Source organism: Epinephelus lanceolatus, chromosome 1 (genome assembly GCF_041903045.1).
Source record: "Epinephelus lanceolatus isolate andai-2023 chromosome 1, ASM4190304v1, whole genome shotgun sequence".
In the NCBI taxonomy this organism is placed as follows: Eukaryota; Metazoa; Chordata; class Actinopteri; order Perciformes; family Serranidae; genus Epinephelus; species Epinephelus lanceolatus.
Window position 1 is genome coordinate 28,321,406 of NC_135734.1, and position 14,120 is coordinate 28,335,525.

Sequence of the window (14,120 nt, forward strand, 5' to 3'; positions counted from 1 at the left end):
ATTATAAATGCATACTCTTATTGTGATGACCCATCAGCAGATGGAGACATAAAATATTCATTCATCGTGCAAAATAAAAAAGCATGTTGGCTGATTCTAATAGTTCATTTTAAAGCCGATATTGGGCGATACCACTGACATGCTAAAATTATCCTGCATCCCTAATAGATAGATACATAGACAGATGTTCTTTATAGAACAAAATGATCTAACTACAGGCCTTTATTAGGCCAGTATTATGTCAACATCTCAGCTCCCCTTTACTTAAAAATACACAAACCATGTTGTTGAAATAATCCATTACGAGTAGAAGCTCTTCATTTAAAATCCTACTCAGGCAAACGCAAAGACGTATTACTTAAAGTATCAAAAGTAAAAGTACTCATTCCTGATAATCGTGATATATTTTTAGTTATCACATTATTAGATTGTTTATATGCATTTGTGCTGAAGTAGCATTTACTGTTGGATTGTGACTATTTTATCATCTTTTACTGATCAGTCCAGTGTCCAACCGAGGGCTCTGTTGATTCATGGAAAATGACTAAAGCAACAATAATACATTTTGATCTGATCCATCTGATCCAGCAACAAGAGGGGACAAATGTGTTGCATGTAAGTCTGTATCCCCAAGATAAAGAGAACCCCCCCAAGTGCTTATCTGTTTTATCTCAGAAAACAGACAAAACCCCACATTGACGTTGTGTATATGGGTTGTATGTATGTGATGTGTGCGTTGGGGGGGAGGGGCGGGGGGAGGGGCCGGGGGGGTTTGCCTTGCTCAGTTAGTTTCTATTGGTCCTAAAGAAAAGACTGGTTATGTTGGTCTCACTGGCCACTCCTTACAGAAACCCATTTCACTCAACTTAATCTTGGAGAGGGACTGCTGTTTTCTTTGAGAAAACAACTGTCAAGAGGAGGAAGTGCTCAACTCCACATGGTAAAGTGTGCATCTTTCAGGTTTGACTTTGACTAATTTTATATTATATTTTGCTACAGTTTAGGCAATATTTTGCTTTTGTTTAAGGTGTTTATGGGAATCTCTGAATTGGTTATTTATGCAGTTGAATCTGTTTTACCTTTATTGCAACCAAGGCAACAAGTAAGCAGGGACATATTAAACCATAAATACTGGACATGTACCCCCCATGCATTGATTAGTTTTTTAAAGGAAATGTATTTGAACCTTAAAAAATGTATATAAAGCCTAAGCTGAATTCACCATAGGTTTATCTATCACAAATTCGTGCCCTTGTTTGGTGTTTCTGCATTTGTTGTATCACAGTTATTTGCATCTGGATTTAAAGTACCTTTATTTTATTTTATTTTATTTTATTTTATTTTATTTAACAGTTAGCTATTAGCTAATTTTCATCTACAGTCCCTGGGCAGGAAACAGAGAATAATTTTGCTGCTTTTTAGATACTTTTGATTAAAATGGAATATAATTAGACACCGTTACATTTATGCTAAAGATATCACAGTGAAACTTGCACCTGTGTGTTGGCATCTCTGACCAGGAGTCCTCAGGCCAACCGAGGCTAAGACCACCATACTGTAGTCAGAGTCCATGCTGTAGGTCCAGGTTCCATTTATGAATTAATCTTTGGATGCCCCATGGGGTGGTAATGTAACTGCAGTGAATGGGTCTATGATACAACAACTAAACAGGACAACACTGTAGATAAAAAAAGCCAAACTCATGTAAACAAAAAGATAAGCACCAGGTTGGGACAGAATCACTTGTCAGAAAATGTAGTCTTGACATCCTATTTTTTTATGTCATTAGCTATGCTAGTTGCTCCAGAATTGAAATATTTGCCAGACATCCATGGTTCCCGCAGATGAATCCTACTACCTTTGATGATTTTCTGACTCTTCCTTTGATGCCACCATATTTTACCCACATTTTGGATTATGACCAAATATCTGCAAAACTAATGTCCAGCTGTAGGCCTGCTTTGGTATTAATTAGCTAAAGTTAGCATGCTTAGATGTGTACATGGTAAACCTTATAGCTGCTTAACATCCACTCATTATCATTGACATTGTGAATGTATTAGCATGCTGACGTTAACATGTAGCCCAACGTGCTGCTATGTGTAGGTACAGCTTCACAGAGCTTGACTTTAAGTATTTCATCATGATTTTTGAATGCGGTAAGGGGTGTGTGTGTAGCTTATCTTTGGCCCTGTTATGGTCTCGTATATAGTATGGTGTATGTGATATGCAATTCAGGCAATATATGTTGACTAAGACATGATAGTAGTGAGAAGAAACCTGAATGATTTAAACGTATTGATACTGTCTGAGAATACTGAATGAATTCCAACATGTATCCCTGTCTAGGTCTCTGTGCTTGATATGACCTAACAGCTTCATGTCATCTTTGACACACTGACATACTGTATGCTAATTCAATTCTTACTTCAGGTTAAAATGGACCAAAGACAAAACTCACAGGTGAAACTGAATCCGCTGAACCTTGGGACCAGACCAGGACATACTCAACCCAAACCTAAGGAGAGGGAGCAGTGGGGCAGTAAGATTGAGTTCATCTTGGCAGTGGCCGGGCATATTGTCGGTCTGGGAAATGTGTGGAGGTTTCCATATCTTTGCTACAAAAATGGAGGAGGTAAATCTTTGTTGTTGTTGTGGCCAGGTTTACGTCATGTAAAAACACTGTGTTGTAGCCTGCCTTGCCAGGGATTAAGATGGTGTTCAGTTAATAATTGGCATGTAGGACATTTTGTAAATGCTGCGGTGAAAGAATCCTTCCAACTCTGTCCTTAGCCTCTTGCTATAAAGTGATTAATTTCTTCATTGTTAAGATAATTACACCTTTTTCTTCTGCTGCATAATTCATTCATTTATTTTTTTACAAATTATTATGCAGTTTTGTCAGTATTTTAACAATTTATTTTATTTTTATTTTAAGGGGTTTTCTTCATACCTTATGTTTTGTTTTTGTTCACCTGTGGCATCCCACTCTTCTTCCTGGAGACATCTTTGGGCCAGTACACCAGTCAGGGTGGAATAACATGCTGGAGCAAAATTTGCCCTCTTTTTGAAGGTAAGTCTTCATGGTGTTTGTAACCAGTTTTTGTGGGCGACTGTGGCTCAGAAGGTAGAGCAGGTCATCCACTAGTCGGAAGATCAGCGGTTTGGCTCCTCTGGTACACATGTCAAAGTATCCTTGAGCAAGATATTGCTCCCAGTGGCTGTTCAAACGGTGTGTTAGTGTTAAAAAGTGAGCTACAGGTGGCACCTTGTACGTAGCCTTAGCCATCAGTGTATGAATGTGTGTGTGTGAATGGGTGAATGTGACTCGTAGTGTAAAAAGTGCTTTGAGTAGTCAGAAGTCCAGAAAGGTACTATTCAAGTGCAGGTCCATTGACCTCTTTTAAATCAGCTTCAAAATTAATAAAACAATTCTGTGTAACTGTTAATGAATATTATTACATATGACCACAATTTGTGTAGCATGGGACGTTGTAACTAGTCTTTAAGACTGGATAAAGTTAAATTTTAAGTATATTTTAGACCATATTGTTATTCTGCATACAGTGCTCGTGGTTTTTAATTTATCTCACTGTGTTAAGTATTTTATCTTCATATTTTTATATGTACAATGACTCAAATGACAATGTGTATGCATAGTATACACAGTCCAGTATTTCCTAAGTTAGGGGTCGGGCCTCTCCAAAGGACCTGCTACAATTTTTTTTTTAAAATGTTGGATTCTTTCAGTTGTTTGGGTCTTGAACAATTATTTTAGTGAAACCATTGGGGCAGTTAAGCAGTAAAAGGCCTCTCTGGTGGAATTGCGAACAACTGATAGATGTCTCAAACGTGACAAGGGGCCCGAACTAGGTACTGATTTTTTTGTAAGAGGTCAACATTTAAAAAAAGGTTGGAAACCACAAGTTTAATCTGAAACAATGCACTGTTTTTAAGCAAGTAAAATCTTAATCTGAAAAGTATCTTGTTACCAAAATAAATGTAGTCAACTAAAAAGTTAAATATTTTAATAGGCAGTGGAGTAGAAGTAGAAAGTTAACTTAAATGGATATACCCATAGTACGATCACCTCAGAGCTGTACTTTAGCACAAACATTAATGGTGTTTCTTCATGGTGTCAAAATATCTCTGTCTCTCCACAGGCTTAGGTTATGGAAGCCAAATAGTTGTTTTGTACACTGGGGTGTATTACATCATCATACTGGCGTGGACATTTCTGTACCTGTTTTCATCCTTCAGCTCTGAGCTTCCATGGGCGAGCTGTCACAACAGCTGGAACACAGGTACCGAGAATATATTCTCCAGCTATGACACATAAAACTGTGGTTTGTGTTCAATTTGTTAAAAAGTTTTACTTTCTCATTCTTTCATGTAAGATGGCTGCTTCGAGCACGGTCACAATCAAACATCCTCTCTGTACCTGTATGGAAATAGCACCTCTTCGGTTGTAGAATTTTGGGAGTAAGTAGCACAGATTAATGTATCGAAGAAGGGCTGCTGTGTTTTTTGTGGTAAGTTCCTTAATAAACTTTGTTGCAGGAGGAGAATCTTGGGCCTGTCCAGTGGAATTGAGGAAATTGGCAATATTCGCTGGGACCTGGCACTTTGTCTACTACTTGCCTGGACGTTGTGTTACTTCTGTGTCTGGAATGGAGTGAAGACTACAGGGAAGGTACAGTATGATTTTAATGTTAATTTTAAATGTCCAATTTCATGCAAACCCTGCTCTTAAAAGTAACAGAAAAGCTGTTGGTTCTGTCTCAGGTGGTCTACTTCACTGCCACATTCCCATATGTAATGCTGGTGGTGCTGCTTGTTCGTGGTCTTACATTACCGGGGGCCAAAGAGGGAATCATGTTCTACCTCTACCCAAATCCATCCCGCCTCACTGACCCAGAGGTACGACCTTGTTCTGACCTTAACCAAGTGCTTTGAGTGCCTGGATATAACCATAAAAATGAGTTTGCAGCAAGGCAAGCTGCTTTGTGCTTTGTGAGACTGTACTTAATCACAGTGGTGATTTCAGTTAGGCTAAATGCTAATGCTAATACTGTCAGTGATAACATGCTGATGTTAGCAAGCATTATGTTGACCATGTTCACCATTTAGCATGTTGACATGCAGCCAGGCATGAAGAGTCACAGGTGGGTGTAAAAAAATAAGGGGTTTATTTACCCAAAAATGAACAATACAGTTTGCAACATTTACATTTTCAACTAAATAGAAATTAAATCAGGTTATACTTACTCAAAGTGGAAACAGATGACTTTTCAGACTACTTTGTCCATGAACATTTTGATAAACTCAGTATGAACATTCTGCAACATAAGTATGCATCTTCACGAAACATAAACTCAACGTAAACTCCTCTAAATCCCTCAGGTATGGATGGATGCTGGCAGCCAAATTTTCTACTCCTATGGAGTTTGCACAGGTGTTCTGACATCTTTAGGAAGTTACAACAAGTACAGCAACAACTGCTACAGGTTGGCATTTCTTTCTTCTGCACTGACTGTACTCAATTCAACTTTTAATTCAGTTCTTACAAAAGTTTGGATTAGAGGTTTACTATTTTTTTTAATATATATTTCCCCTGCAGGGACTGTGTTTACCTGTGCCTGTTGAACAGTTTAACCAGCTTCATTGCTGGCTTCGCCATCTTCTCTGTGCTCGGTTTTATGGCAAAGGAGCAAGGTGTGGATATATCAATGGTGGCTGAATCAGGTATGGAGGGTTAATAATGCTCGACAAAATCACAGAGTGATAATATTTGAATTGATTTAAAAGAATGTGACTTTTTTTTATGTACCTTTGCAGGTCCAGGTTTGGCATTCATTGCTTATCCTCGTGCTGTGGCTCTAATGCCGCTCCCCCAGCTCTGGGCCATCTTCTTCTTCATCATGATCATCTTCTTAGGATTAGATAGTGAGGTAGGACTGCAAATCTGTTTGGAATGTCATTGCAAAATTCAGACAACAATAATATAAATTTGTGGTAATGCAAAATCATATCTTTGATTACCGTAGTTTGTATATCAAGAGGCACTGGTTACAACCATCTCGGACATGTATCCTGGCTTCTTTCAAAATGATTGTCGCCGTAAACTCCTCCTCCTCGCCATTTCTGTTGGAAGTTTCTTTGTCGGCCTTTTCATGGTCACGGAGGTGAGTGACAAAACACAAAACAACTTTTTTTTAAGGGTTACTTTTACATGAATGCTACATTTTTTAAAAATATATTGTCTGCTTTATATGGTAAATGCTTTTATAATAACATGTTGGACAAACACAGAGTGGACGATACAGTGACAGTCTTGTTTTGACTTTCCCTAAAGGATTCAGTGTTTCTCTAAAGAAATAAAGTTTTATATAATTGTATTTCTATGGTTCTCTCCTTTGCAGGGAGGCCTTTATCTCTTCCAGCTGTTTGACTACTACGCCTGCAGCGGGATGACACTCCTGCTGTTTGCTGTTCTTCAGTCTGTCTGTATCGGATGGGTCTATGGTAAGGAGAACTTTTAACCTGGTAAAATGTGCTGGAGCCACTGTTGGTTCCCTCATTATAAACTCAGTTTTTACACCAGTGGTTTCACACCTGAGGGATCATGAGACAGGACAGGAAAGAAAAAACATAATCACATAGAACAGGGAACATCACTGGTTTGGTTTACCTCTCATTTTAAAGGCTCATTTATACTCTCTTTATGTACAAAAACGGATACGCTCATTTCAAATGATGTAACTGTCACTGACCACATACCGCATCCTTTACTTTGGCATGGATTCATCCACTGTAAGGTAGCAATCTCACACGGACCTCCACTTTTCCTTTGCTTTACTGTCCAATTTACATTTAATTCCTGTCCCAGCTGTTCTGTAGTAACTGTCCCTGGGCCCGGGCAAAGTGACATCATATAGATGTTTAAAACTACTGATAAACTCACACAACCTCTCCTCAACAAGTAACACAGTTTTTAAAATGTCTTCACCATGCCTTTCGGTCATGTCTCGCTTAAATTGTTGACTATTGGCCCAGAATTCCTGGTGGTACTGCTCCATTCCTACATTATCTGTAAAGTCTAAGGAAATGTGCACAAAGACAGATGATATGAACGTAGAGTACGGACAGAAGGCCATGTCTCTGTCTGTGTCTTACGTGACGTGTAACAGTGTGTAACCAGCTGTGAGAGCTTTATGTGATGTCCACGTACATGACTAGATAAGATGGGCCAAACTGCTCTGTCACCCCCACTGATGACGCTAGTTAAAGATAGCGGGTAACTTCCATCCCCTCCCTGACCTCAGCAGTTTTCAGTGAGAATAAGTATCTGACATCTTGTGTGTTCAGGACTCACTCTTTGCACTCAGCTCATTCTTGAGTGTTTGTTGTGAGTTCATCTGCTGATGCTGAATTAAACAAGTTTCTGACTTGATGTGTTTTGTCTAATAGAAATTGCCACCACACTGAAAAACTGTGTGGGGAAACAGTCCAGCACTTTAAAAACAACATTTCTCAGTGCACAATTGCAGGAAATTTAGGGATTTTACCACCTACAATCCATAATATCATCAAAAGATTCAGAGAATTCGGAGAAATCTCTGCATGTAAGGGGCAAGACTGAAAACCAACACTGAATGGCTGTGACCTTTGACCCCTCAGACAACACTGCATTAAAAACTGACATGATTATATAAGGGATATGACTACATGGGCTCAGGAACATTTTGGAAAACCACTGTCAGTAAATAAAGTTCATCGCTGCATCTACAAATGTCTGTTAAAACTCCACCATGTGAAGTGACAGTCATATATCAAAAACATCCAGAAACAAAAATGTGATGTGGTCTGACGAGTCCACATTTCAAATTGTTTTTGAAAATCAAGAAAAGGGGAAAAGGACCATCCAGATTGTTACCAGCACAAAATTCAAAGCCAGCAACTGTGATGGTTTTAGGGTGTGTGTTAGTGCTCATTTCATCATGGGTAACTCACATCTGTGAAGGCACCATGAACGCTGAAAGGTACGTAGAGGTTTTGGAGCAACACATGCTGCCATCTCGATGTCGTCTTATTCAAGGACGTCCCTGTTTATTCCAGCAAGACAGTGCCAGAACACATTCTGCATGTGTTACAACAGTGTTGCTTTATAGAAGATGAGTATGGGCACTAAACTGGAGACCCCATATTGTTGGGCAGTTGAAATCGTGTATGAAGCAAGAATGGGAAAAAATTTTACTTTCAAAACTTGAACAGTTATTGTTGTCAGTTCCCAAACACATAATAAGTGTTGCTAAAAGGAAAGGTGAGGTAACAGATTGGAGAGCGTGCCTCTGTCCCAACTTTTTTGAAACATCCAAATCAGAATGAGTGTATATTACAAAAACAATAAAAACAACCCAGTATAACAGTTTTAACACTGAATATCTCTGTACTGTGTTTAATTGAATGTACGTCAAAATATATTCACAAATCACTGTGAATCCATGTTTTTATTGACATTTTAAACAGCGTCCCAACTTTTTTGGAATCTGGGTTGTTGTATATAACATTGAGCATAAATGAGCCTTAAGGGTTCGCTAGCCCACAAGCTTTAGGGTTAGAACCCCTAGTTTAAACCCATATAACTATTGTTTTCAATGCAAGTTTGAGAACTGTGTAAGGCTGAATTGGAAGAGTTGTTTCTAAAATGATGCATATATACTGTAACGCTGATGTAACTAACACTACTTATTTCCTTCAGGTGCAGATCGTCACTATGATAATATAAAGGACATGATTGGATATCGACCATGGCCTTTTATGAAATATTGTTGGCAGTACTTCACACCAGCTATCTGTACTGTAAGTACCACCGGAGATGTAGGCATTCCTGCCTTGTTACTTTGTTTATGCTTTATACCAAGCGAGTGTCTTTGACAGCTGCCAAAGGCTTCTGTCCTAAAGGTAGTCCATGTCTAAACCAGATGGAGACCAGGACCATTGATGCTGTGCTGCAACTCAAGGATGTTTAGTGTCATTTTGAATGAAATGTTTAAGGATTTTTTTTTTATCACTAGCTTTTTAATATTAAAGAGAATTTTAATATGTGATCATATGGGCAAATAAATTGTAAAGGTGGAGTACGCCATTTTGACTCAAAACCCAAACAAGTACAACCCTCCCATCGGTGCTGGATCAGAAGCTAATACCTCTGATGTTATTTAAGTTTGTGTCATGGTGTGGCTCCGTTCCTCTTGGGCAAGGATATGGAGAAGGGAGATAGGCTGGCATTGTGTTGTGTTGCTCGGTCCAAGACCCTTTGATGCTGTGTATGAACACCAGATTGTTTTCAGCACACTCCCATAGCACACATCTAGTGGACCAGGAGGAGATATTTGCTGAGCTTGACGAAAGGTTTATTGGATTAGAATCGCAGACTGCACCTTTATTCTATAGCTGCCACCATCTTTAAGAAAAATATGACACCAAGATTCTTAATTTTTTACAAGATTTACATTGACGAAAACTAAAATCAGTAGATAAGACATTCTCAGTCTTTTCAGGTCAGAAAAGTTGACCATTCTGTGTACTGAAAATGTTCTGAAATTGAAATATACTGTTAGATTTAGCTAGAAAACAGATTAATTATGTCATATAGAGCAGGAAAAATGATAATTTGGTGATTAATGGACCTGCAACAGTAAAACAGTTGGTATCATACATACTTTTCCATTGTATGTTTTCCTTAAACTACTTGAATAATAAAATAGCCAGGGGTGACTTTTCTTATTTGTGTGCGATAAAATGAATAATCATTTTGAGCCCTCTCTTCTTTCTGCCTATGTTTTTCTTTTAGTGCACATTCCTCTTCTCCTTGATCAAATACACCCCGCTCAAATTCAACAACACTTACGAATACCCCTGGTGGGGCTACACCATCGGAGGATTCTTCACTCTCTCTTCAACACTCATGGTTCCTCTGTGGATGCTGTATGCTGTGTGTGTCACTCCAGGAACACTGAGACAGGTACAGTCACATATTGTTACAGAAGTAGATCAGACAGTAGAGTTATTACAGAAACTAAAAACCATTAAGGTATGAATTACTCTCTGAATACCTCAATTTAGGATCTGTAACAGGGTAACTAAATGAATGTATGTAACCTGACATTGACAAAGAATCATTGTATGTTTGGGTCACGCGGCCAACACTTGATCTGCTTAAAGTCTCATTTTGTCTCACTGCATGGGAATAACTATATCAGAGTTGTATGGTAAGCTTCTCAAAAGACAACCTACAATTGTGGACTGTTAAGGGGTTTATCTGATAGTTTTCAGCTCAAATTCTACTAAACTTGTGGCTGCTAGTTGACGCCAATTCCCAGTTACGCAGATGTATCCAAGTAAAAAACGTGTGGTTGGAAGAAGTATGAAAACCTTCAAAAGTTTGTGGTGTTTGCTGCCATTTCTTTTTCCCGATTTGACTCATTTTATGCAGTAACGAGGCTTGCTGTGCTCTGCATTTATATGTAAAACAAAACTGTATTGTAGTTTTTCAATTTGAGCCTTGAAAACATGATTCTAGTTCAGCAGATTTGTTATTTCACCACATTTAACATACTGTTAGTCTCCTGTAGCCAGACCTGTCTCCACAGCACTGTGCTAGTCAGCGCTAAAGAAAGGTCTGGAAGCAGCTGTCATCATTTTGGATTGTTTGCATTTCTCTTAACAAATCTCAGTCGTCTTGGGCAGCACTAAACTCAGTTGCAAAACTGTAGCACGCAGGTAGTGGAAAGGGAGGAAATTGCCAGCTGATATATCCAGCCAATTGCAGACATTTGACATTAATGTCAATCTGTCCTTTCTTTCTCCACACAGAGACTGAAAGTTCTGTGCACTCCAGCCAAAGACTTACCCACTGCAACGTTAAGGACAACATCAAACAAAGAAGCATTTCAGACGTTCACAGGCTTGTACACACTGCGCTCGACACAAAGTCCTGATGACAGAACGCACAGAGCTCAGAGATTATCCACCATCTAAACTACGAGAGAAGAATTTTTTTAAATAGTGTTTATTAAATGACTATAGGATGTGTTATTATTGTTACTGGGGAATCAAACAAGAAGTCTGGGAAAATGGGTTTTATAAAATGGAAAGAAATGTTTCTCCTTTTATCACAAACTGTGTTGTATCGACCATTCTTGAGAACTGGGAGGGATCATGTCCTACAAAAAGAGCCATACAATTGTAATTAAACACACTAATTTCATTTCTGGGGTTTAACATAATTTTTTAAAGGATGTATATGTATGAAATGACTATGATTTATAAAATATATTTTTTTAACTTCTAATATTGACCTGTGCCAGAAAACACCCTCGTCCCAGACAAGAATTCACAACTTCAAACAATTAAATTATGTGTTAAAATCCTTAAAAAGATAACTAACAGTACAAACTGATGACATCAGTGTAAAAATGTACTGCTAAGATAATCTTTGTTTTAAACTATATTCTTTATGTTCCAGAATTTGTCAACTCCAGCAGATTTCTACAAAAACATCATTAAATCAGACATTAGATATATCATAAAGACTGGTAAGCTTATCAATTTTTTGATAAATATATTATATAATATGATTATTGGGTGAGTCTCAACCATAACCAACTTCGTAGCCCTTCTAAATCAAAACTAAATAAGAATTATAGTTTTAAGTATATATTGATTAGCATTAAGAAAACTCTAAAACTTAGAAAAATAAAATGGCTGCTCACTACCACTGCCGTGAAATAAATAAATATGTAACTTCTTGTCAACTCCGTAAGTCAAGCCGTTGATCTTTTAAAATATATTTTCCCGGTCTAATTGAAGAGTAAAAATCAAAGCCCCCCAAAAAGTAAGGTTTTGTCCCAATCCTCAAGAATGTGTGGTATATACAGTATCTACTGTGTATGTTGGTTGGCAATATGTAAAACATTGTTTTGTGTTATGTTTTATATTAATACTGATTTAGAAAATTCTATGTAATAGTTAGTGATTATGGTAATTTATTGGGTGACAAACGAGTTGTTTAAAAACATGGTTAATATAAACAATATTACCAAAAACAGAAGTATTCAAAATAAGTAAATAAATTTAAACCAACATATAGAGTGTTTAATACACCACTACAGGGTACATTACTATAAAAAGGCATCAGGTATAGAGAAAACAAGGTAGTTAGGTGAGTGCAGCACTGTACAGTGCACCAGTGTCAGACCACACCTGTGTGCCTTTCACACCTGAAACTGAGGGAAGCTTGGTATGCAGGCTGTAATTCAACACACTGCATGTTCTGAGCTTTTCTCATTTAAATTACAGAGTAATATAAAGCGTCAGTGTTCAGCTGTTTTACACCTCGATTGCAGTGTTCACACTGTGTGGGCTGAAACATGAAACTTGTGTTGAAACAATTGTGACGACAAAGTCAGTTACATACAGATAAAAAAACAGCACCAGGTGCTTAAGTAGTGATAAGAACATTGAAAGCAGTACTTTGTTTGAGGAACTGTTGTTCTGTGTGTTTTATTTTTACTATAAACCACACAGAGTTTACTGCTTAAATAATAACCAAAATAACAACAAATTTGGAGAACCTTGTTAGTCTAAAAATAATTTTCTGCCACTACTGGCTCCCATTTTCCAGAATGAATGAAATAAATAAACAATGAACAAATTTGGGAATTTGTTGAAATAATATGTGTGTTAAAAAAAGAAATAGGTAGGGACATATAAGTTTTACTTCTACCTACTCTTTTTCGGACACTGTTATCTTTACCTCCGCCAAGGAGGTTATGTTTTCGCCAGCGTTGGTCTGTTTGTCTGTCTGTTTGTTTGTCTGCAAAATAACTCAAAAAGTTGTGAACGGATTTTGATGAAGCTTTCAGGAAAGGTTGATAATGGGACAAGGAACAGATGATACAATTTTGGTGGTGATCGGTTGAAGCGAAGTGGATAAAATAATAAAATGGCAGGAAATCCGAGCTGCTTGGCGGAGGTCTGTGCTCTCTGAGTGCTTTTATTGTTGTTTGTTTTTTTTATTTTTGTTCGAAAAAGTCATTCATTCATTCATTCATTCATACATAAGAAAACAGAACAAATAACTCACATTACAGTGTTGTTAAACTGACAAACAGTGTGTGTTTTCTAACGTCACACGGACACCTAATTTCCTGTTCAGCTGTTCCTACCTGTAGGTCTACTTAACTAACTTATTTAGTTATTTTAAATATTTAAAAAATAATGATAATAAAATCAGCCATGAGTACACAGTCACAGTATGATCCCAGAACACATCTCTTCTCCCAGACTTCTTGTTCTACAGGCATTCCATATTTCAGTTTTTCTACAGTGTAATTTGCCTAAAACCAATTATTTTTCTTACCCAAATGTACCTGTGATTTTTATAAAGTATATTGTAATTTGTAATTAAATTATATCACAACTATTTTATGACTCAATCGGCATTTTTCATTATTTCTTGTCTGTTTACTCTGTAACATTATAACTGTACCTTGTAAGTAACACATGAAACAGTGTCTGTCCCCTATCATAGAGGTCATCACCTGTTCCAAGGTTTGGCCACTGGGGGGCGCTGCAGGTTTATGTTTTAAAAGTCCTGCTTCAAAAAACAACGTATTTCCTGCTGCAATATGGTCTCCAACCTCTGCTCTGTAGCTGCAGGAGTATTTAGTATACATTCACTTATGCATGTGTCACCTTAAAGTTTCCCTCCTGTCTGTAAATACTGAGAGTGTTGTAGCCTAATATGATTTATTTGCGTAGTCTAACTGCAAAGTTATACAAAATACAACTTCCACCAGTCCCCCTTGTGTGGTCTTTAAAGTGCAGTGATGTGCTGTTAAATACTGTATGTTTGATTTACAATAAATATTGTTAGTGTACAGCCAGGTCTCAGATCAGGTGCTGCTGCTTTAGTCTTGTGGATGTTGACAGCAGGACATCTGCTGGCTGAACCCTCACATTACAACAGGAGGGAGCAGGAAGCTGCAGCTATGGTTTTTTTGATTCTTGAGTGTTGAAAGGTGACCACAAACACAAATGGTGTGTTGAAACAT

General features: G+C 37.7%; 1 protein-coding gene across 2 annotated transcripts; it reads left to right on the forward strand.

The window, feature by feature from the left end:
* The first annotated feature begins 840 nt into the window (after positions 1–840).
* LOC117257127 (sodium- and chloride-dependent GABA transporter 2-like) lies at positions 841–13,727 on the forward strand. 2 transcript variants are annotated; one of them, XM_078168844.1, is made up of 15 exons: positions 841–940; positions 2,434–2,635; positions 3,004–3,073; positions 4,164–4,304; positions 4,398–4,482; positions 4,561–4,693; positions 4,786–4,920; positions 5,404–5,507; positions 5,621–5,745; positions 5,839–5,951; positions 6,048–6,185; positions 6,423–6,525; positions 8,762–8,862; positions 9,857–10,027; positions 10,879–13,727. In XM_078168844.1, exons 2-15 carry the CDS (start codon positions 2,594–2,596, stop codon positions 11,041–11,043), a joined length of 1,626 nt encoding a protein of 541 aa, XP_078024970.1. In that variant the 5' UTR covers positions 841–940; positions 2,434–2,593; the 3' UTR covers positions 11,044–13,727. The 2 variants fall into 2 exon arrangements, with proteins under 2 accessions (XP_078024970.1, XP_033482942.2); XM_033627051.2 differs by having other exon boundaries at positions 847–940; positions 2,939–3,073.
* The last annotated feature ends 393 nt before the right edge of the window (positions 13,728–14,120 follow it).